The sequence below is a fragment of the Lutra lutra genome, chromosome 15 (genome assembly GCF_902655055.1).
Source record: "Lutra lutra chromosome 15, mLutLut1.2, whole genome shotgun sequence".
In the NCBI taxonomy this organism is placed as follows: domain Eukaryota; kingdom Metazoa; phylum Chordata; class Mammalia; order Carnivora; family Mustelidae; genus Lutra; species Lutra lutra.
The window spans coordinates 11,551,763-11,574,877 of record NC_062292.1 but is presented as its reverse complement, the minus strand read 5'-3'; the positions used below and the strand labels follow the sequence as shown (position 1 = coordinate 11,574,877).

Here is a 23,115-nt window from a genome sequence, read left to right as displayed (position 1 = left end):
GAAGAGCATCAGCCTAGGGCACCGTTGCCCCAATCCAATCAGCTGCGGCCAGGGCTCTACAGTGACAAAACACAAAACACAACAACTTGTTGAGAAGGAACCACCTGTGGTGGTCTCTTCCTCAGAAGGGGCTTTGGGCACAGTGGGAGCTTCCCAGTCTATGGGTCTATTCATTTATTCACCTCTTACTTTCATGGGCAGCTTCAAAGGACCCCCATCCAACCTCATCCAACTCTTGCAACCCAACAAATACAGACATCCACATTGTTTTTTCTTGGTGATGGAGAACAGAATGCTTTGGACATTTTAAAGCTTGATGTCATTTGAGAGATTACATAGGCAGGAAACTGATGTTCAGGTTGGACATCTAGCTACTGGACCCCATTCATCATCGCTCTAGGGACCACCTGCCTTCTTTGGCTCTTCTCAACCACCAAACAATTCTGTACCCTGAGTGTCTTCTCCAGGGTTGACCAAATTACTCTTCCTACTGCAACAATTTAGTTTTTCCAATGGAGAAAAAATTGAAATGGGGAAAAACACCAGACTGGAGACTTTATTTACAGTCACTTTTGGATCAAGTTCCTATCCACACCAGAAGCGTAGGCAAGGACACCTTTCTTCTTTGTTTAGTTTGCATGGAGTCTGTCCACCCCCAATCTTGTACTCAGAAAATAACAACCAGGGACTGTCATCATTCCAATAAATGATGTGAGCCTTCTCTACTCCCTGAAGGAATATCTCCTTCCTGACCCTTGATCCGAGGCAATTAAGAAAAGCAATAAAATCACAAAACCTCACTTTTGATCAATGCATTCCAGCCAGAGGGAGGGAGAGCAGGCTGTCCTTACAGAATATCTATAATTAGATTAGGTTTGGAACTTGGACTGCTGCACTGAGAAGAGGACAAGCACAACTTAAATTGCCATCTCAATACTTCAGAAGGAGCCAGAGGGACCTAAAAGCTCCGAGCAGAACTGGGGATGAAATCAAGGCATTTTGAATGAGTGACCTTATTACAACACCCTATAAGTGGGCACGTGAGAAGTTGGGTCTTGTACAAGTGAGGGGTGGTACTTGGAGGTCATCCTTTTTCTGTAGCCTAATGAACTAAAAGCAGTGAAAAGGAACAAGGTATTCAGATAGACAGTACGGATTCCCTTGCCCCTGTAACACCCCCAGATGCCATGAAGCTACAAACTGGAGTTTAAAAAAATTAACAACTCTATTGAGGTATAATTTATGTACATAACGGTATCTATGTAAATTGTATAACCCAATGCATTTGGAAAGACGTATGTATCCACGAACTTAGGACCGCAATCAAGATACAGAACATTTCCACCAATTCCAAAAGTAGCCCTGGGACCCCTGCCGCCCATCCTTCTGCCATCCTGTTCCCCTCAGTGAACCACTGATCTGTTTCTGCCACCGTGGATTAATTTGCATCATCTAAAATTTTATATGAATGGAAACATAAGACATGTACTCTCTTGTCTCTGGTTTCTTTCACTCAGAATAAATACTTTGAGATTAATCCACATCACTTATATATTCACAAGTTTGTGTTTCTTATTGCTGACTAGTATTCTATTAGTGATGGGCACTAGCGTGTTCTCACTTACTTGCTATTATAGATAAAGCTGCCATGAACACGCATGTGTGAGTTTTTGTGTGGACACCTCCTTTTCATGTCTCTTAAGCAAGAACCTAGATGTGGAATGGCTGGGTTGTGCAGGAGAGGTGTGCTTAACTCTGTAAGAATCTGCCAAGCTGTTCTCCAAAGTGGCGGTACTATTCCCTATTCCTACTGGCTGTGTATGAGAATCTGGTTACTCCATATCCTCACCACCACTTTACAGTGTCAGTCTCCCTGTGTAACTTAATTTTTTTTAAAGATTTCTTTATTTATTTGAGAGAGAGAGAGAGGAGAGAGAGAGTGAGCAGGGGGGAGGGGCAGAGAGAGAGAGGGAGAGAGAAACTCAAGCAGACTCTGCACTGAGCGTGGGGCCCGACGCAGGGCTTGATCTCATGACCCTGAGATCACGACCTGAGCCGAAACCAAGAGTCAGATGTTAACTGACTGCACCACCTAGGTGCTCTATCTTTTGTGTAACTTAAAACTTGCCTTTTAAACTATCTTCAGGTGTAGAGTTCAGTCACAGTAAATGCATTACAGTGTTGTACAACCGTCACCACTACTCTCTACTTTCAAAACTTCTTCAGCACCCAAACAGAAACACTGACAATTAAAAGATAACTCCATTTCCCCTTCCTTCTGTCCCTGGTAACCATTGTTTTACTTCTTGTCACTTTGAATTTGCCCACTATCCACATTTCATATAAATGGAATTACACAACATTTGCTCATGCCTGGCTTGTTTCTCATAATGTAGTGTTGTTCATGTTTGCCCATGTTGTTGTAGACATTTCATTGATCTTATTGTGGTTTTGATTTGCATTTCTCTAATGACTAAAGATGTTGAGCATCTTTTCACATGTTTATGGGCCATTTGTATATCTTCTTTAGAAAAATGTGTATTCAAGTTCTTTGCCCATTTTTCATTGGATTTTTTTGTTGAATTGTAGAAGTTCTGTGTAGATTCTGGATATTGAACCCTTTAGCAGGTATTTGATCTGCAAGAATTTCCACCCATCCTATGGCTTGTCTTTTTATTTTCTCCGTAATTTCCTTTGATGCACAAAATCTTAAAGTATTTGTGACATCAAACTTACCTGTCTTTTGTTGCTTGTGCTTTTGATGTCATATCTAAGACTCAATTCCCAAATCCATAGTCATGAAGAGTCACCTTCTTGTTTTCTTCTAAGAGTTTTACAGAATTAGCTCATATATAGGCCACTGGTCATTTTGCACTAATTTTTGTATATGGTATGAGGCAGGGATCTAATCTCACTCTTGTTGTATGTGGAAATCCAGTTGTCCCAGAACAACCATCTGGGGAAGAGTATTCTTTCCCCCTTGAATGGACTTGACATCCTTGACATCAAAAATCAACTGACCAAAGATGTTTGGGCCTATTTTTCAACTCTCAATTTGATTCCTTTGGTCTATATATTTATCCTTATGCCAATGTCACAGTTTTGTTTTGTTTTTTTTTAAGATTTTATTTATTTATTTGACAGACAGAGATCACAAGTAGGCAGAGAGGCAGGCAGAGAGAGAGGAAGGGAAGCAGGCTCCCTGCTGAGCAGAAAGCCCGATGCGGGGCTTGATCCCAGGACCCTGGGATCATGACCTGAGCCAAAGGCAGAGGCTTAACCCACTGAGCCACCCAGGTGCCCAATATCACAGTTTTTTGATTACTGTAGTTTTATAATATGTTTTGAACTTGGGAAATGTGAATCTTCCAGTTTTTTTTTTTCAAGACTGTTTTAGCTATTGGTACCCCTTTGCAATGCCACATAAATTTGGTACTTAGCCTTTCCATTTCTGCTAAAAAAGATGGCCATTGGAATTTTGACTGTGATTACACTGGGTTTGTAGATTGCTTTCAGTGTATTGACATCTTAATACATCCATGAACACAGGATAACATTTCACTTATTTAGATATTATTTAATTTCTTCCAGTGATGTTTCTTAATTTTCAGTATACAAGTCTCCTCTTCCTTGGCTAAATTCATTCATATGTATTTTATTCTTTTCTATTCTTCTTCTTCTTATTATTATTCCTTTAGATTATATTATGAATGAAACTGCCTTCTTAATTGCCTTTTTGGAATTTTAATTGCTGGTATTTGAAAATGATTAATTTTGGTGCGCCTGGGTGGCTCAGTCGGTTAAGCATCTGCCTTCCACTCAGGTCATGTTCCCAGGGTCCTGGGATTGAGTACCATGTCAGGCTCCCTGGTTTGTGGGGAGTCTACTTCTCCTTCTGCCTCTGCCCCTCCCCCTGCTCATGTTACTCTCTCTTTCACAAATAAAATCTTTTAAAAAATTGATTTTTGTGTGTTGGTCTTGGACCCAGTAAACTTTGATGGGTCCATTTATTAGCTCTAGAGCTTTCTCGTGGATTTTTTGGGATTATACATATATAAAACGTATATAGTCACCTGCAAATAGTTTTACATCTTCTTTTTCAATTTGGATGCTTTTTTTGGGGAGGGGGATCTAATTCTGGCTAGAACTTCCGTACTGTGTTGAATAGCAATAGTGAAAGTAGAATCCTGATCTCAAGGAGAAAGCTCCCAGTCTTTCACCACATTAGCTGTGGGGTTTTTGTTTGTTTGTTTGTTTTTGAAATTCTCTTTATCATGTTGAGGAAGTTCCCTTCTATTCCTAGGTTATTGAGAGATTTATGATGAAAGAATGTTGGATTTTTGTCAAATGCCTTTTCTGCCTCAGTTTAAATAATCATGTCCCTCCTCCCCTGCTTTGTTTCATTAATGGCATTATTACATTGATTTTCTTAAGCCAGACCACCCTTGCATTCCCAGGGTAGTGTCAGTCTTGGTAATTTTAATTATTCTAGCAGGTTTCTCATTGCTTCCATTTGCATTTTCTTGATGACTAATGATATTCAACATCTTTTTGTGCTCATTAGCCATTGGTGTATTTCTTTTGTAAAGGGTGTGCAGAGATTTTTAACTGGATTGTTCATCATAATATTGAGTTGTACGATCTTCACATATTATGAATACAAGGACTTTACCGGATAAATGTATTGTGAATATTTTTTCTGCTCTTCAGCCTGCTTTTTCATTTTCTTATGTAATTCAAGGAGTAAGAGTTTTTATTATTTATTTAAGACTTTATTTTTAAGTAATCTCTACACCCAATGTGGGGCTCAAACTCACAACCCTGAGATCAAGAGCCACATGCTCTAACCATCTAAGCCAGCTAGATGCCCCCAAGGAGTACGAGTTTTTAAATTTCAGTAAATAGTTTTTCTTGTATGGTTTGTATATTTTGTGTTCTAAGAAACCTTTGCTTACCCAAAGTTTGCAAAGATTTTCTCATTTTCTTTTAGAAGTTTCATAGTTTTAGCATTTGCATTTGGATCCATTTATTTCTAGTTAATTTTTATGTGTGAGGTGAAGGTCGCAAATGGGACATGCAGTTGTTCCAGCCTTGGGTGTTGAAGATTTCCCTTTGCCCCACTGAATTACCTTGGAGCCTCTGTAGAGAATCTCTGGTGCCCATAAACACAGAAACATCTGGACTGTCCTCATACCACACCAGTTTGATTACCGTACCACTGAGTTTCAAAACCAAGAAGTACATGTCCTGCGATTTTGTTCTCAGGTTTCATTGGCTATCTTTTCTTTCTCTCTCTCTCTTTTTAAAGATTTATTTATTTATTTATTTGAAATGTGGTGGGAGAACACTGGGAATAGGGGCAGAGGGGGAGGGAGAGAGAATCCCAGACCCTGCAGTGAGTGAAGAGTGGGGCCCAACGTGGGGCTCGATCTCATGACCCTGAGATCACGACCTGAGTGGAAACCAAGGTCTGACCCTCAACTGACTGTACCACCCAGGCACCCCTCACTGGCTATCTTCTAAGTCACCTGCATCCCTGCATGAATTTTAATAGCCTGTTCACTCGTAGACACTGCTAGGACTTTGAGGTGGTACAGGTCTGCGGATCCATCTGGAGGGAACTGACATCGTCACAACATGGCGTCTTCTACTCCACGAGTAGACTGTGTCTCCTCATTTATTTAGGTCTCCTTCTTTCAGCAGTGGTTTAGTTTCCATTGCACAGGTTTTGCGCACATTTTGTTAAATTTGAGAGTCTTATGTTTTTGGTCCTATTGTAAGTGAAAATGAATTTTGATTCATTTACTTGCAATTTTTAATTTCATGTTCCAATGGTTCATTGCTGGTACCCATAAATACTATTGATTTTTTTGTGTATTGACCTTGCCTCCTGCGACTTCGCTAAACTCACTTATTCTAATAGCATTCTACAGATTCCTTAGGGTTTTCTTGATTAACGATCATGTCATTGGAAAAAGTTTTATTTTGTCCTTTCTAGTTGGTATGCCTTTTATTTCTTGCCTTTTCATAGGTGACCCTGTACAACACTGAATACAAGTGGTCAGAATGACCATTTTTGCCTTGCTGCTGACCTGAGGAAGAAAAACAAGTCTTTTTCACGTGGGTATTTGATATTAGCTGTGAGTTTTTCAGAAATGCCCTTGATCAAGTTAAGGAAGTCCTAGTTTTCTCAGAGTTTTTATCATGAATGGTGTATGAACTGTACACACTTATTGGTATGGTAATACGGTTTCCCTGTTTGTTAAAATGGTGAATTATATTGAGTGACTTTTTTTTTTAAGATTTTATTTATTTATTTGACAGACAGAGATCACAAGTAGGCAGAGAGACAGGCAGAGAGAGAGGAGGAAGCAGGCTCCCTGCTGAGCAGAGAGCCCGATGTGGGGCTCGGTCCCAGGACCCTGGGATCATGACCTGAGCTGAAGGCAGAGACTTTAACCCACTGAGCCACCCAGGCAACCCATACTGAGTGATTTTTGAATGTGAAAACAACATGGTACTTCTGGGGTTAATCTCAATTGGTCGCGATGCTGTATTTTCTCGTGTATATTGTTAGATTGGATCGACTAGTATTTGTTAGGGATTTTGTGTCTAAGTTCACGAGTGATGTTGGTCTTTAACTACCTTTTCTTATTATCTTGTCTGGTTTTGGTCTCAGAGTGATACTGGTCCCATGAAACAAACTGGCAAGTACACTCTCCTTTCTGAGGTGTTTTGTCAGATGGGTATGATTTCTCACTTAAATGACTGATAGAAATTACTGAAGAAGCATCTGGACCTGGAGTTTTGTGAGGTTTTCATTTGTGTTATTCAAGGCTATTTGGGGTTTCAATTTTGTTTTTGTTTTTAAAGGTTTTATTTGAAAGACAAAGAGTGAGCCAACGAGAGACAGAGCATGAGTGGGGAGAGGGGCAGTGGGAGAGGGAGAAGCAGATGCCCTGCTGAGCAGGGAGCCCAATGTGGGGCTCCATCCCAGGACCCTTAGATCACAACCTGAGCCAAAGGCAGATGCTTCACAGACTCAGCCACCCAGGCGCCCTAGAATTTTACTTTTTATGCTGACACCTGGTCAGAGAGAATGAACTCAAATTTCTACTTCCACGGGTAGCAAGAACCTCAATTTCTTCATTTTGATTCCTCTTTCCCAAACTCATGTGCCTCATCCGACACTAACTTCTTTAAGCTGCTAGGATTTCTTGTTCCTGGAGCTCCAGCACCCAGCTCAGTCCTAGGCACGCGGCAGGCACACACACGTTTGTGGAGGGGCAAGGTGGCAACCGCCACTGCTCACGGTCTGCACCGATCTCAGGGCAACAGGCCGAAAGTTGAGTTCAGGAGTCCCTCTCATTAGAACCAGGGAGGAGAGATCCCTGTCTCTCAGCACCCTAAACACAGGAAGAGCTAAACTGTGCTAGAAACCTTCAGGAAATTTTTAGCTTACCCTAGCTTTTACAGGGCTAGTGCATGGGGCACGATAGATGTTGATCTCTGAGGTTCTTCGAACGGCAGATGGCACCAGAATTTGTGCCCAAGCCTTGATCAGCTCACTCTTTTCGAGGGTGGAGATAACGTGACAGGACGGAAAGCAGAGATGGGACTGGGGAGATACAAACCTGCAGGGAGGGATGTGTGTTTCCGGACGTAAGCATCACACGAATACAGGTGGAAACACCATACACACTGCGCGGGGAAGTATCTAGGGGTATATGAGTATTACTGAAACCCACAGACATCCACGAGAGTTCGGCAGATCATGTCAGTGGGAAGACAAAAATCAGTCTCTCTTTGAACTTGGGGATAAATGCCCACAAAGCCAGCCGCTCAGCAAGCGGGTTCACAGCCAAAGGGTTTCTCTGTTCTTTTCTGACCCTCCCTCACTCTCTTTCAATTCCTGCCCCCTCCGCACCCTGGCGCCCCAGCATGCCCCAGTTCACACCTGTCCTTTCAAAATAAGGCCCGCTTTCAAATTTCAAATCCTCTTGGCATAATACACAGATTCACAGCCCAGTGGATTTTGATTTTTAAACCCGAAGGAATGAGTTTTCAGAGTAAAGTTCAGTCCCTGTGTCAAGCAGACAGGGGACGGTTTAGAACCACAAGAGCTTTCACGTAGAGACCTCTTAAACTTCCCAAAATAGACTGCCATCTGCTCGTGGGGCCAGACCAACCTCTCAAGGCATTTCATTGTTGCTTTAAAGCCATTTTTCTCAGTATCCCATGGCTCAACTAAACTCTCGGAGACGCTGTGTTGGTGTCATTTTAAATTACAAGCTTGATCTGTTACCCTCAAATACAGTTTTTGGGGAAGATTAGTTACAAATAGTTGTCAGTACTTTCAAATGGCAGAAAAAATTACATTGTAGTAAAACCGGATGATTTTTTTTACGCGTGAAATAACAATTTCTTCTTCTTTTTTTTTTTTTTAAATCACCAGATGGAATTACTCCAATTCATGCAATAAATGACTCTTAAATTTTTTTTAAAGTTGCCCTAAGTTTTTCTAGTTGAGATTTCATGCTCATTTTAAGTCAAGATACCAAGACACTCCTGAGCTTACCTCACACTCCCTGGGAAGCATGAGGACACCCATGGTTTGTCTGACACCCAACTGGGCCCCTGAGAACCAGGTAGTCTGTCTCAGTCCTTGTGCTTCAGTGTGAGGTCTTCGGCTTCAGAAACGGGTGGCCCTGGTGGCCTTTAGGCAAATGTGATGCTACGGATTATTTAGGACTTTGATAGTGACCTAAAAGAGGTGAACAGGAGGGAAATTCTGATTTATCTTGACATAAAACTGGCAGAAATCCCCACCACCAAATTCCTGTAACTAGAAATCACGAGGGTTAAACAGAAGAGGTTTGTCTCTGATGGGGATGCCCCACACAGCAGACTTGGGTGAATGTCTTTTCTAGAAACACGTGAGATAGTACCGTCAACATTTTACATAGTTTACATACCATCTGAATACAAATTCTTAAAATTTATAATAGAACATTAAAATAATCCTCTAATAAAATCAGCCTTAAGTATAAGGAATCTAAATTTTAGTCTCTTGTACACTTCTAAATAAATATCTTTGATCTATAATCCTTGAAAATATTACAGTTTATGGTACATGATAGAGACAAGTCAAACGGTATTATAAGTGAAAATAAAACACCGACTTAAAAATGAACAAGCCTAAAAATACACTGAACCGAAATTGTAGAAAATCAAAACACTAAGTACATAGCAATTAAATCCATAGCATCGGGATAACCAAACGCATGCTCAACAACAGACTTCCAACTTATATAAAAAGCCCTTTAAAATTCATATAATCTAAATAAATAAGAGAAACACACAGGGAGGTACTGTACCAGCCAGTAACAACTAGAAAGTAATTTCTCCCTTTTTCTTTCAAGTGATCCTAACAAAAAACATGAAATAATGTTCACTTGCTAAAAAACTAGAATTCATGTGTTCTGTTTCTGTTAAAAGGCTGCCTATGCTATAAAAAGCCAAAGTGAGGCTTTCTAAATGTTAGACCACTGTACCTTAGAAAAGGAAATGCCACCGAACTGACAGATTGAAACAAAAATCACTTACCTATTTAAGATATGATTGAATTTTCGCTTAATGATCCCGTAAGAGGTCTAAATCAAGCCCATGATATGAATGCACATTCGAACATCTGAATGTGTGATTTGTTAATACTGAATTATATATCATGATTTAATTTCATTTGCCAAAGTAGGAGGTTATCTTACATAAGACCAGAATTAAAACATCTAGAGCAGGAACTAAAATCTTCTGGATCTTTGTATTCTGCTTCTTAGATTCTCAAAACCTAATAACAGGTGCTCACCTACTGAGAAGTGGGTCTAGCACTCCTCATTCCTCAGGAAGCACTGAACCCATGATGAAGCCGGGTGTCTGAGACTTAGAAGGAGCTCTTTAGTTTTTCCTCTTTACCTCTAGGCCTGTGATTAATTTCTGGCTAGCTAATCAAATTAATTGTCCCAGATCTATCACAGTGTCTGATTTTGGGGCTGAGATTTCTACAACTCATCTGTTCCACAGTTAAGCCTTCCATCTGTGCCCACACATCTGTAGTCAGGTTCAAACGAAGATCATCTTTGTTATTCTACGTCAGGTATTTGCTTATGACAACCGTCTGAAACAGACATGCACGCATGCGCACGCGTGCGCACACACTCACACACAATCTTCTCATAGATGAAGAATGGAATCTGGAAATAATGCACAAAGCCTAAATTACACAGCTCCCAAAGCTAACTAAAAAAAGACAATGAAACCGTAAGGTAACTCCTTTTGATTATACACAAACTTATTGCGTGATGGCTGGAAGCGATGTCTTTGGACCAACAAATGTAAACCAAGTGTCCTTTAACCATTAGCTTGACGAGGCAGCTAAAAATGGTGGGGCTCTCCCAGCGCCCTTGAAGTTCTGCTGGGTGTAGCTCGCTACACTAGGAAGCAGCACGGAGCGGGTGGACGTGCTCTCCGAAGCCCATTCCTTCCATCCACGATGCTCGGATGGCCCTGTGCCTCAGGGTTGTTCTGAGAGCGCCTCTGGATCACCATTTAGAGCTGCCATTTCTGGAAGTCCAGGGCTCCTTGCTGTGGGGAGGGGATGCATGTTACAGAACTCTGAAAATAAAGTTTAGAAAGTTTCTCTCTTTGATTCTGACTGCCAGCATGCCTGTGCCTCTTGAGCGCCGCTAGGAGAGGTAGATCCAGTGTTTCAGTTCCGCCATTCCCTGCAGTAGCTTAGTGTAATAGAAGTCCACGTTGTCCGCAAAGTCTGTACAAACGGGCGACTCCATGTCACCAAAAGTGCAGTACAATGCAGTTCCTCCGACACTCAGGAAAACCGTTGCTATGCACAGCAGGACCAGTAAAATACAGGAACCACCTCCAACTTCATCTGCAAACAGGAGAACAGAGTAAGGGTAAATTGGTGCAAAATGGAAATCCCGGTGTCTGCTGTCTTCTCGCTGATCATGGTAAGTAGACGTTTCTAGTTAACCTGAGTCCTCCAGGGGCAAGAGTTGCTGACAGGAAGATAGTGCATGTGAGGACTGCATGGGACCCACCTGTCAGTCACCACAGACATACACCTGTCAGACGCATGCCTGTCAGTCACCACAGACACATACCTGTTAGTCACCACAGACACACACTTGTCAGTCACCACAGACACACACTTGTCAGTCACCACAGACACATACCTGTCAGTCACCACACACACCTGTCACCACACACACACACGTCAGTCACCACACACACATACCCGTCAGTCACCACAGACACACACCTGTCACCACACACACATACCTGTCAATCACCACACACCTGTAAGTCACCACACACACCTGTTATCACAGACACACACCTGTCAGTCACCACAGACACACACCTTTTAGTCACCAGACACATACTTGTTAGTTACTGGAGACACACACCTGTCAACACACACACCTGCTAGTCACCACAGACACATACCTGTTAGTCACCACAGACACACACATCTGTGGAGCCCATCAATGTTAAAATGAAAACTAGTTCATTTACACAATGAATATAATCACCTCTATTAAAAAAGAAAAGAAGGACAGTTCTTCTCTGGTATGCTCACAGCCTTATTTTAGGGTACAAATTACAATCTCAATATTACAATATCTTTGGAGTTCACATCATGAGCTCACCTTAAAGCAAGGTCAATTTGATATTAAACAATAAAAGTTTTCTTTGGGTGGGATCACTTTTGCATTCTACTCACTTTTTAAAAAAAAATGTTATTTATTTGAGAAAGAGAGAAAGCAAGCAAGAAGGGACAGCAGCAGACAGAGGGAGAAGCAGACGCCCCACTGAGCAAGGGGCCTGATATGGGACTTGATCCTCGGATGCTGAGATCGTGACCTGAGCCGAAGGAAGACGCCGAACCCACGGAACCACCCAGATGCCGTTACTCAATTTTACTCTTATCTTTTAGTGGAACAGTGATGTTCTAGCTAGTACACTAATTTCTTTTTATTTTGCTTAATAACGGGCAGGACTGTTTTTAATAAAAATGTCCATATCGGTCTCTCAATATTAAGAAAACGGCTATTCTGGGGCACCTGATTGGCTTAGTGGGTTAAAGCCTCTGCCTTCGGCTCAGGTCATGATCCCAGGGTCCTGGGATCAAGCCCCGCATTGGGCTCTCTGCTCAGCAGGGAGCCTGCTTCCCCTCCCTCTCTCTCTGCCTGCCTCTCTGCCTACTTGCAATCTGTCTGTCAAATAAATAAATAAAATCTTTTTTAAAAAAATAAATAAAAATGTTTAAAAAAAAGATTTTATTTATTTACTTGACAGAGAGAGACAGCGAGAGAGGAACACAGGCAAGGGGAGTGGGAGAGGGAGAAGCAGGCTTCCCGCTGAGCGGGGAGCCTGATGCGGGGCTCGATTCTAGGACCCTGGGATCATGACCCGAGTCGAAGACAGACACGTAATGACAGCCACCCATGTGCCCCTTCACAGTTTATTTTAAAACATTTGTCTTGTTTGTTTTATTGACAGGTGTTAACACTGTTTAGAGCTCCATGGCCAAACCTGGAGGCCGTGAGGCACAGGCGGCTGCCGGGCAGAAGCTAAGTGACCAGGCTAAGATGTGATGGCCACCAAGTATGTAGGAACGTCCTCTGAGAATCCAGGGCTCCTCTTGGTAAGCAACGATTCAGTGCCACTCGTGCAGAGAACCGAGCACTCTCTCTGGAGAAGCCTGGGTGCAGAGGTAAAAGGAGGGATGGGAACAATTGGTTTCCAAGGGTCCTTCATAACCGTAACTTAGAAGCTTCTACTGTAAAAATTTAAAGACCTCCACTGCTGTCACTTTGTGTACCTAGAAAGCATAGCTACGTGTTTACTCTGTTATTTTAGCAATGCCGTCGTTTTATAAACTTGAGAAGCCCCTTGAAAAGCTCGTACTGTATTTCTTCTCACCCTTACTGAGCTAAGCCTCGGGTAGCCCTAGCAACAAACGCACACACGGGGGCCTGGGGGGAGGGAGCAAAGGTGAGCATCTTCAGAGGCACTTTCTCCTGTAAAGTCATGTAGAAACCCCTGCAGTGTGACACCTGAGTGGCTCAGTTGGTTAAGCAACTGCCTTTGGCTCAGGTCATTATCCTGGAGTCCTGAGATCCAGCCCTGCATTGGGCTTCCTGCTCAGCAGGGAGTCTGCTTCTCCCTCTACCTGCTGCTCCTCCTGTATGTGCGCATGTGCACTCTCTCTCTCGTTCTATCTCAAATAAATAAATAAAATCTTTTTAAGAAATAAAAGCAAAAATACTTTAAAAAAAAAAAGAAATCACCAGAGAATATCCTTGTAATCCAGAAATATTTCTCAGATCTCCAAAGGAATATGAATGGCTACTTAAAAAAAAAAAAAAAAAAAAAAAAAAGACAAGAGCAGGCTCACTTAAAAAAAAGGTATTAAACAGGAAATTGAATGAGCTCTAAGCAGACTGTCCATCGGTGAGACAGGGAGGCCAGGAGTTGAAGTTTATGACTTGCTCACTTATTTGAACCAAATGCTCAGGAATAACAGAATTGCTGATGATCATTTGATTCTATGTGTTTCTTTACAGCATATACTAAAGCAACAGAGTACACATGCTCTTTTTACAAACCCCATTACCAAACATGCTCCCAAGTCCCTTTTTCTTTGGTTGAGCCTACTGGGACCAAGCCGATAAACTATTTTATGCAAATGAGATGGGGAAAGCAAATTAATGGCAGTATGAGTACCCAGAGAAGTAGCTCGGTGCTAGACTGCGGGGCGGGGCTCTACCCCCGGGGGTGCTTTACCTTGATCCAAGTCATCATCGATCTCCTGGAACCTCACTCTTCGTTTTGATGGTTTCTGCTGCATCTGGGCAGGATGGTCTCCTACACCCTCATTCCTCTTCTTTAAGATAGAGACCAGTCCTTCTGCAGGGACTACCTGTCAGAGATGGTTCACAGGAACAATAAAGAGGCCGATTCTACTCAACAGGCACTGGCATTTCTATTACAGGTTTACCCAACTCCTACAGAAAAAAAACCCCCATCACAATTAATTATCAGAATCGTTACAACAGAATAATACTTTGACTCTATGGAGATGACCTCCAAATAACACAGATCTGAAACGCGAGCGGCTGTGCCCCGGCCCAGAGCCGGCTCCAGGGCCCGCAGTCTGATGCAGCACGCAGGGACCGGAAACACGGTTCCCCATACCCACCCGGCTCTCGGTTCCACGTCCCCCGAGGGCCCCGGTAAAATGGTCACTCACGGCCCCACTCTGCTTAATCATGACTGCTGGTGTTTGCCGTATACCAGACGCTGATGCCCGCCACTTCTTCTTCCATTCACCAGCAATTTTTAAGAAACGAACATGTGAGATGTGAAATATACTTGATGCCATAAACTCAAGTACCCGAGATGGAGAGTCGTGTGTTACTGACTGAGCCAGCCAGGAGCCCCCAATGCCAACTCTTAATATCAAAATGGGTGGCAAGCTCAGGCCCTCTGAGACACTATGTATTTATGAAATTAGGCTCTACTGCTCAAAGTATTTTAAGGACTTCTCTTCTGGAATATCTCAGAGCCAGTTTCCTAGGGATATGTTGCTTTGTAATTCCCAGAGGTTGGCAGACTATGGGCAGTAGGCCAAGGGCCCCTTGCCTACTTTTTTAAAATAACATTTAATTGGAACATAGCCAAGCCCATTCATCTACACACCCTGTGAGGCTGCTACAACAGCAGAAATGAGGAGCTCCAACAGACCCTAAAGCCTAAAATGTGTACTACTTGGCCCTTTGGAGAAAGAGCTGGCTAAAATCTCCTGTCCCCCACCTCTACCCCTTTCTATGCTGCCTCCGCCCTACACTTTCTTTAGGAACAAAGACAAAAACAAAAACCCTTGCCATTTAGGAGTTAAGAGACTCCACGGTGTAGGGAGAAGGGGATCAGTTGGTGGAGCCACACAGGAAGCAAAGTCCCCCCCTCCCCCACAACAAGCAGCAGGTTGATTCGAAGAAGTTAACCTGTGAGTTGGTCTGATGGCTAAGCTGCAGGTGATGACACAGGTGGGCATTGTGGGCCCAACATGCAGATGTCAGTGACTTGCTGGGAGCAGGTCACTGGAAGCTGAGGGCTCTGCTTGTGATGTCATCTGTCTGATCGATGGCATAAAATACTTAATGCGATTTCCAGCTCCAGCCAGCCATTGCTGATAATGTGCTATGCATAAATATTACTGATCCTGTGCGTTCTTTTTATAACTCAAGGCTTTTAGGGCCAAATGACTCAACATAATCTTCTACTGGGCTTCCCTGAACATGGGTCTATAGAAACCATTATCTTAAAAAAAAAAAAAATCAATGTTAGCAATTTATTCTTTTTATAGGAAATGTGTATTTCAGATGATGTCCTTCTTTTGAGAAAACTAAAGCACTTTAGTGATATTAAAATGGAAAGGATATGCAAAGGAACAGACTTTCAAATGTTTCTTTAGAAAGCAACAACATCAAACACCCCCTTTATCCAACATTAAAGAGCCCCTTTCTGCAGCAGCAAACGACTTCATGCACACCACACTGAAACGGAGAGGAAAAGAGTCCTAAGAAATCTCTGAAGAGCAAGAGATGGAAACTGGAAATGACTTCTAATGGCTATATTACTACTAATGATGTATCACTGATATTCCTTTTTATTTTTTGTAAATGTAGGAAAAAAGGGGGGGTGAATTTTCATAGCCTATTTTCATGATCTATTTTCTCCATAAAATAAAGTCATACATTTATTTACAGTGAATTCACCTAACCATAAGTGTTTTCAAGTTGCTCTAAATACTAAGAAAAAAAATCCTAGTAATAATTGGCGGTGGGGGAGAAGTGTGTGGATGAGCCCCAGAGTGGCATTACTGTTACCTTTACACCTCTGGAATATGACACTACATCAAAAACTAATGATGTACTGAAGAATGGTGACTAACAACATGAAAAAAAAGACAGTGAATGTGAACAAAGGTATGTTGAAGGACTGAACGAACCTCTGAAGTCATCTGGAAAAACACAGATGTGCTCCCAAGACCCAGCCACCAGTCTTGGCGCACCAGCTGGTAGGTCCCTACCCTAGTCCCTCTTGGCCCCAACTGGGGCATCTGGCTCTGGAAGTCACGCAGTTAAGGACTACAAGCCTTCCCAAGTGGCCCCACCTTATTTACTGTGGGAGGCAATGAACTTTGGCAAGTTTTTGAAAGAGGGGAGAAATTACAGTTGTGTGAGATGGGTCAACATTCTGTTTTGACCCCGCCCCCCCCACCTAAGCCTTAATTCTTGGCTAGAAATCTAATCACACCTTATACTTTCTTTTTCTTTTCCTCTCCCGCCAAAAATCGCCTGTTTCAGCAGGCGCACCCCAGTATGAAGTGAGGGCATGTGCTCTTTTCTCTCCTTTCAGTCGGGTTCAGGGACCTCCTCTGGGGAGCTTTCCTTTCTCGTGGCCCTGAATTCCTAGGCTACAGACATGGAACAAGGGATGGTGGGTCCAAGTTTAGGCCCAGGAGATGAATGCCAAGGGGGAAACTCTTAGAATACAATAGGTGGGTGTGGTCCTATTCAGTTTTGGCAAGAGTTTTGGGCAGGAGGGCACCTGGTGGCTCAGTCAGTGAAGCGTCTGCCTTCGGATCAGGTCATGAGTTCTGGGATCGAGCCCTGCATCGGGCTCCCTGCTCAGTGGGGAGTCTGTTTCTCCCTCTGTGCCTCACACTGCTTGTGTTCTCTCACTCAAATAAATAAATAAAATCTTAAAAAAAAAGAGAGAGAGAAAGTAAAAAAAAGTTTTTTGGGCAGGGGTCTTAGAACCTACCCCTACCACAGAAATTCCACCTACCACACCAAGGCAGTCAAACATAAAATTTAAGAAACAACTTTGGCAGAGTTTTCCTTGAGTCTATGGTAGAAAGGCAAGTAAGCCAAAGCAAGGTCAGTGTCTTAGTTGAGGGTCTTATGCAAAAGACTGCCAAGTGTTTCTAAGTAGGTAGAGAAGATGATTTAGGACATACCGGAAGCGTGTCTTCTCTAAACGACCCCCCCCCCAAAGTTTCAATGTCTTTTCCCCCCCTTTTTACCACAATGTCAGCATTAAAAGGTAAATTTTTAAATCTCAAAACAATAAATCTTTTAAAAACCAAATTTAGCTGTCCACTTCAATTACCAAGTTTCTTTCCTAACTAAATAAAATATAACAGCCCTTCCACTGAGAACAACAACAAAAAAAGTCTAAGCTGTAATTAATGTAATTGTTGCTGGTGGTACTCCATGAATAAGTGAAGAATTAAAAACAAAAGCAAAACAAAACATCCATCTGGCCTAGTCCCGTACATTTGCAAATAAATAGTTCTACTGTGCGGGCCCCTCAAATGTCAATGATCGTCTTAAATAGCATTTTAAGAATTAACTGATCATAAAAAAACAAAAATTATTTTGTAACTCTACTGGCACACAGTAAACCTTCTGTGACAAGGAAAACACGGAGAGGGCCTCGCTGTTGGAGCTGCCTGCACCCAAAATTAAAGGAGAAAGCAGACACCACAGAAGATTCCTCTAATGACAGAGACTCACTCAATCCAGAACTTCGAGGCTGGTTTTGAATTTTGGACAGGAACACATGCTTTTTTGTTGTAATGTATTGGATGCTCTTATTAATGGGTTGTAATACTGTTTCTGAGAACTGTCTTGTGTTTCCAGCACTTGGAAGATGCCTTGAATATGTGAATTATAATGTTAAGTGACAGGATTTTGTGTTTTGACTCATCATTTCTCTGTTCTGCTTTTTCCCTACCTCCCCCAATCAAAAAATACTTTAAATTGTCTATTTTAGTGCTTGGAAAGCTGTAGTAAACTTAGTCTCCCTGAATTGATCACAGATGATATACTTGAGGTCAGTTTATTGTTTGCCAAGACATTATTTGGGTCTTCAATTTCAAATGATAGAAATATGTTCCACGGAAATGTTTAAAATGTAAATTATTTTAATTAGCTGGGAAAGGGTCATTCTATTAAATATTTGAATTAATATCAAAGTGAGATATTTAGTAAGATAAAGGAAACCACCTTTGTAGTCTGTCAGTTTCTCTTATTAAAAAAAAAAAGTTTCTGACTACCTTGAGAATTAACATTCACAAATCACACTCATATATTCTAAGTAGCTTACACGCCGGTGAGTTCACTCTAGAAAAATGTGTCAAATTTACCGCCACTGTTCACTGAAGGAATGTGATGGTCCCTGCCAGCGCCTCTAGGTTTGGGCTCCATCATAAGACCTGTAATTTGGCCAATCGGTACACACTTACACAACATGCCACACGTGATCTTCACAACTCTATCACTCAGGCATAATTAGTCCCATATTACAGAACAAGCCAAGCTCAGACACCTCATATAACTTGCTTATTACATTTGTCACACCAACTACCATCAGAGTTTGATACAAGCTTGTTAAACCTCTTGCCCTTTTCTTTATGGGAAGAGATCTTATTTTCTGTGACTATTAAAATTTTGCTTGGTGTCCTCTGTTAATATGTTAAAATTAAAGTGAGATAAACAGAATTTTCAAATAAGCCTAAGTGGTTTCTTTTGTCTTTCTGAAGTACTTTGTATCTCTAGCAACAAATCCTTACCTTATACACCATTAGCTAATGGCTAAATCCAATGATCTAGCAACGTGGGGGAGGAGATGGAGAGATGAAAGATCTTTTGTGTCATTCAATTAATCTGCAAGTAGATTAATGTCATGGCTCCTAAGACAGCAAATTAGTATTATAAGTGACAGCTGGAGCAAGAGGAGGTGTCTACGGGGAGGAAAGCCATCTTTCGGAAAAAACACGGTGGGGACCTGTGACCCCACAGTCATGCACCTTACAACACTGCAGGTCAGACAGAGCAAGAAGGCAGGAAAAACCAATAGTATCAAAGTCTGTCAATGCGAAAGTTGTTTTTTTTTTTTTAAGATTTTATTTATTTATTTGACAGAGACATAGAGCACGAGTAGGCAGAGCAGCAGGCAGAGGGAGAGGGAGAAGCAGGCTCTCCATTGAGCAGGGAGCCCTATGTGGGACTCCATCCCAGGATCATGGGATCATGACTTGAGCCGAAGGCAGCTGCTTAACCGACTTAGCCACCCAGGCGCCCCCAATGCGGAAGTTTTAAAAGATGAGTTTAAAGAGGAAGAAGTTGTTTTTAAAAAAATAAAGAGTTTATCATGTCTCTACGTTTCCAGATTAGGCACTACCTCATGTTTTTTTGTAATTTGCTTAACAGAATTATTTCATAAGTACAAAACAGGAAAAGAAATAAGAATGTCAAGAACCACTCCACTTTTTAACCCCCAGTAAACTGTTTAAATAGGGAGACTCCAGAACACTTAGTTTTCCTGCCCACATCCACGGCTAAGACCTGAACCCCACCCTCGCTGCTTCTCACCTCCACCGTGGAAATAACCTGATGGTTCTCCTTGCTTTGGCCCCGCCTCTGTACCTTCTAGTCTCCACAGAGCAGCAGGAGGTCAGGTCACACCTCCTGTTCTAAACCACGGCTTTCCACCACGATTGAATGTGATTTTGGTTCCTTACCCTGGTCTGGAGGCCTTACAGGCACCGGCTTCACACTCCCTATCTTCCTGAACTCTCTGCTCTTCTTCCCCTGTTCACCGTGCCCCAGCTGTGCTGGCTCTCCCAGGGCCTTCCCTCCCCCTGGATTAAAAAAAGAGCCCATTCCTCCACCCTGCCCATCAGCTCCATCTCTCTCGATCCCTCACCCTGCTGAGACTGGCACAGCACTTACTAATATCTGAACCTACATTGTTGATTATTTTATTTTTTCAAGTAGGCCCCATGCCTCATGAGGAGCCCAATGTGGGGCTTGCACTCACAACCCTGAAATCAAGACCAGAGCTGAGATTGAGTTGGACTCAACAACTGAGCCACCCAGGAGCCCCTACATGGTTTATTTTATGTGACCTTATTTATCATGGGTCTCTCCCTCTAGAGAGTAAGCTTCACAAGAGGCTGACCTGAGTTCGCTGGTGTGTCCTCAGTTTCTAGAATATAGTAGGTGCTCAACAAATATGCCAAAGAGAAAATGAATACACAGACAACCAGTGTACATATAGACAGCACCTAGCTTACACTTATTTAGATAACATATAGATTTCCCCCTTAACATAATCGAAACTAAATAGGTCTTCAAAGGTTATTCATTTTTCTGAGTACACTAGGTTTAAAAGCAAAACCAAAGCCTTACTCTGTCTAGGTTCTGTTATTGACAATAACATGTTGGTTTTGTAGAGGACACTTTCCATGAAGCCTCTTTAGGACTGGAAGACTGCATTTCCTCCACTTGCCCTGCTCCCCTACACAGAAGACCACAGTCACTGTTTCTAAAACCCTCCTTTGTGCAGGATCCATAGACCAGGTACCTACAGGATTTCCTAAACTTCTGCTGAGCCCTGGCTGCCATCTTAATTCCGTGTGGAATCCCACAGTGGCTCGTCTTCACATAACTTCCCTATCCTGGCAATCTAGCCCAGAGACAGAGCTGGAGACTGCACAGAGAGCAGAGAGGGACACAGCTTCTCTGATGATAAATCCAACAGCAACTCTGGGTTGTCAGCATTCTCCCCATCAGAAAGTTTAAGGTTTTGTTTCTTGGGACACAGGGAGATCTGAAGATACCTAAGTAAATGGGGCTGATACAGACAGAGCCAGGAACATGTCCTGCCCTCCTTCAGATTAAAAACTTTTTAGAGCACCAAGCTTTGGGGAAGCTTGGAGATTTGGAGATTTGGAGAAGCAAACTGGCTTCTTTCCCAACTACCAAATCCCTGCAAATAGATTACACGTGTACATATTAATGAAGAAAAATGAGTGGCTTATCTCCATGTGACGTATTATGCTCCTAAAATGTGCTCACAAAGGGGAACTCTTGAATTGTATACTATGATTATTTTCAGTGTGAAAAGACAGATAAATTTTCAAAAAATTTACCCAATACTCAATGCCACTCATTTAGAAAACTAAATAACTCCCCAACCCCCACTCCCTCATGGAACAATCTACTACAAGTGGAGTGGACTTTTATTAGCAGTATGCAATTGGTTCAGGGCGCCACCTTGAATTTGAAGAAAATACTTTTCGTCTCAGGTTTGATGCTAGGAATAGCTGAAGAGTTTTGTAACTTTTGTTTTTTAAGATCTTATTTATTTATTTGACAAAGAGTGAGCACGTGCAGAAGTGGGGGGAGGGGCAGAGGGAGAGCGACAAGCAGACCCTGCACTGTGTGTGGAGCCTGTGGTGGGGCTTGATCCCACAACCCCAAGCCCATGTCCAGAGTCGGAAGCTCAACCAACTGAGCTTCCCAGGCGCCTTGGAATAGCTGAAGGGTTTTAAGAGAAGCTATCACAACCCTCCCAGTTTCCAGTACCAAGCAAGTCAATGAATTTTGGCATTACCAGGCTCCTTGGGTAAGGGGAGTTTGAATTCCAACATTAAAATAATAACGTCAGGGGGCGCCTGGGTGGCTCAGCGGGTTAAGCCGCTGCCTTCGGCTCAGGTCATGATCTCGGGGTCCTGGGATCGAGCCCCGCATCGGGCTCTCTGCTCAGCGGAGAGCCTGCTTCCTCCTCTCTCTCTGCCTGCCTCTCTGCCTGCTTGTGATCTCTCTCTGTCAAATAAAAAATTAAAAAAAAAAATAAAATAAAATAATAACGTCAGAATATTATGGGCATTGCAATAAAATTTCATCTTTTCTCCAAAACCAGGATAGTTAAATTCAGGCAACAGAGAACACCTGGAGTTGGACACCTGTTGGGAATGCAGGCTTTACACACGGAATGTCCCTGTCTGAGTTTTTAGTCACTGCATCTGCGATGTCATGGTACACACAGAAGTTATATAAAAATACTGAGAAGGGAACAAAAGAGTGAATCTCCCTACTTTGCTGATGCTGCACACGTAATAAACTTTTTTTTTTTTTAAGATTTTATTTATTTAGTTGACAGAGAGAGAGAGAGATCACAAGCAGGCAGAGAGGCAGGCAGAGAGAGGAGGAAGCAGGCTCCCCGCTGAGCAGAGAGCCCGATGCGGGGCTCGATCCCAGGACCCTGAGATCATGACCTGAGCTGAAGGCAGAGGCTTAACCCACTGAGCCACCCAGGCGCCCCACGTAATGAACTTTTAAAAACAGATTTTATTTATTTATTTGACAGAGAGAGAATGAGCACAAGCAGGGGGGATGGGAGAGGGAGAAGCAGGCTTCCTGCTGAGCAGGGAGTCTAATGTGGGGCTTGATCCCAGAACCCTGGGATCTTGACCTGAGCTGAAGGCAGACACTTAACCAACTGAGCCACCCAGGCACCCTGTGATAAACTTCTTATATTAAAAACCTATGAGCTTAAATGTTTCTAATGATTTTTAAAAACAGTGCTTGTTCTACTTCTGGTGAGAGCATGTCCTGCTCTTTTTTTTTTTTTTTTTTAAAGATTTTATCTATTTATTTGACAGAGAGATCACAAGTAGATGGAGAGGCAGAGAGAGAGAGAGAGAGGGAAGCAGGCTCCCCGCTGAGCAGAGAGCCCGATGCGGGACTCGATCCAAGGACCCTGAGATCATGACCTGAGCCGAAGGCAGCGGCTTAACCCACTGAGCCACGCAGGCGCCCCTGTCCTGCTCTTTTTTACGTAAGAAAGAATATCAGGGCTCCAGACACTAAGCTATCATTTTACTTGGCAAAGTTATTCTGGATTTAAAAATGCTTCTCAAATCCAGAAAAGTTTCATTTACACATCTCTCTGCATCACTGAGTTAAATTAGTGTAGATGGTTTTAGTTCTCTCTGAGATGGTGCACGAACTGTTCCATCTGATGGGATGAACCTGGTTGTTTAAAGGATACTGGCCTGGTGGTTGTTGTCAAGGCCCAGGAGTGCAGCAGCCGGAGCCAAGGAATGCCCAAGAGGCAAGAGAATGAGGGCAGAGAGACCGGTAGAAAGGGAAAACCTGTCAGTGAAAGAAC

The 23,115-nt window shown here is 42.6% G+C and overlaps 1 protein-coding gene across 4 annotated transcripts in view; it reads right to left on the bottom strand.

Annotated features, from left to right (window-relative positions):
- Positions 1-8,278: 8,278 nt before the first annotated feature.
- CNST (consortin, connexin sorting protein) overlaps positions 8,279-23,115 on the bottom strand; it is a 107,597-nt gene continuing 92,760 nt past the window's right edge. For all 4 annotated transcript variants that reach the window (XM_047704317.1, XM_047704316.1, XM_047704318.1 and 1 more), the window contains 2 exons: positions 13,870-14,005; positions 8,279-10,948 (listed from right to left, as the gene is read on the bottom strand). In XM_047704317.1, the coding sequence (XP_047560273.1) occupies positions 10,743-10,948; positions 13,870-14,005 (342 nt within the window). In that variant the 3' untranslated portion in view covers positions 8,279-10,742. The remainder of the gene's footprint in view (positions 10,949-13,869; positions 14,006-23,115) is intronic.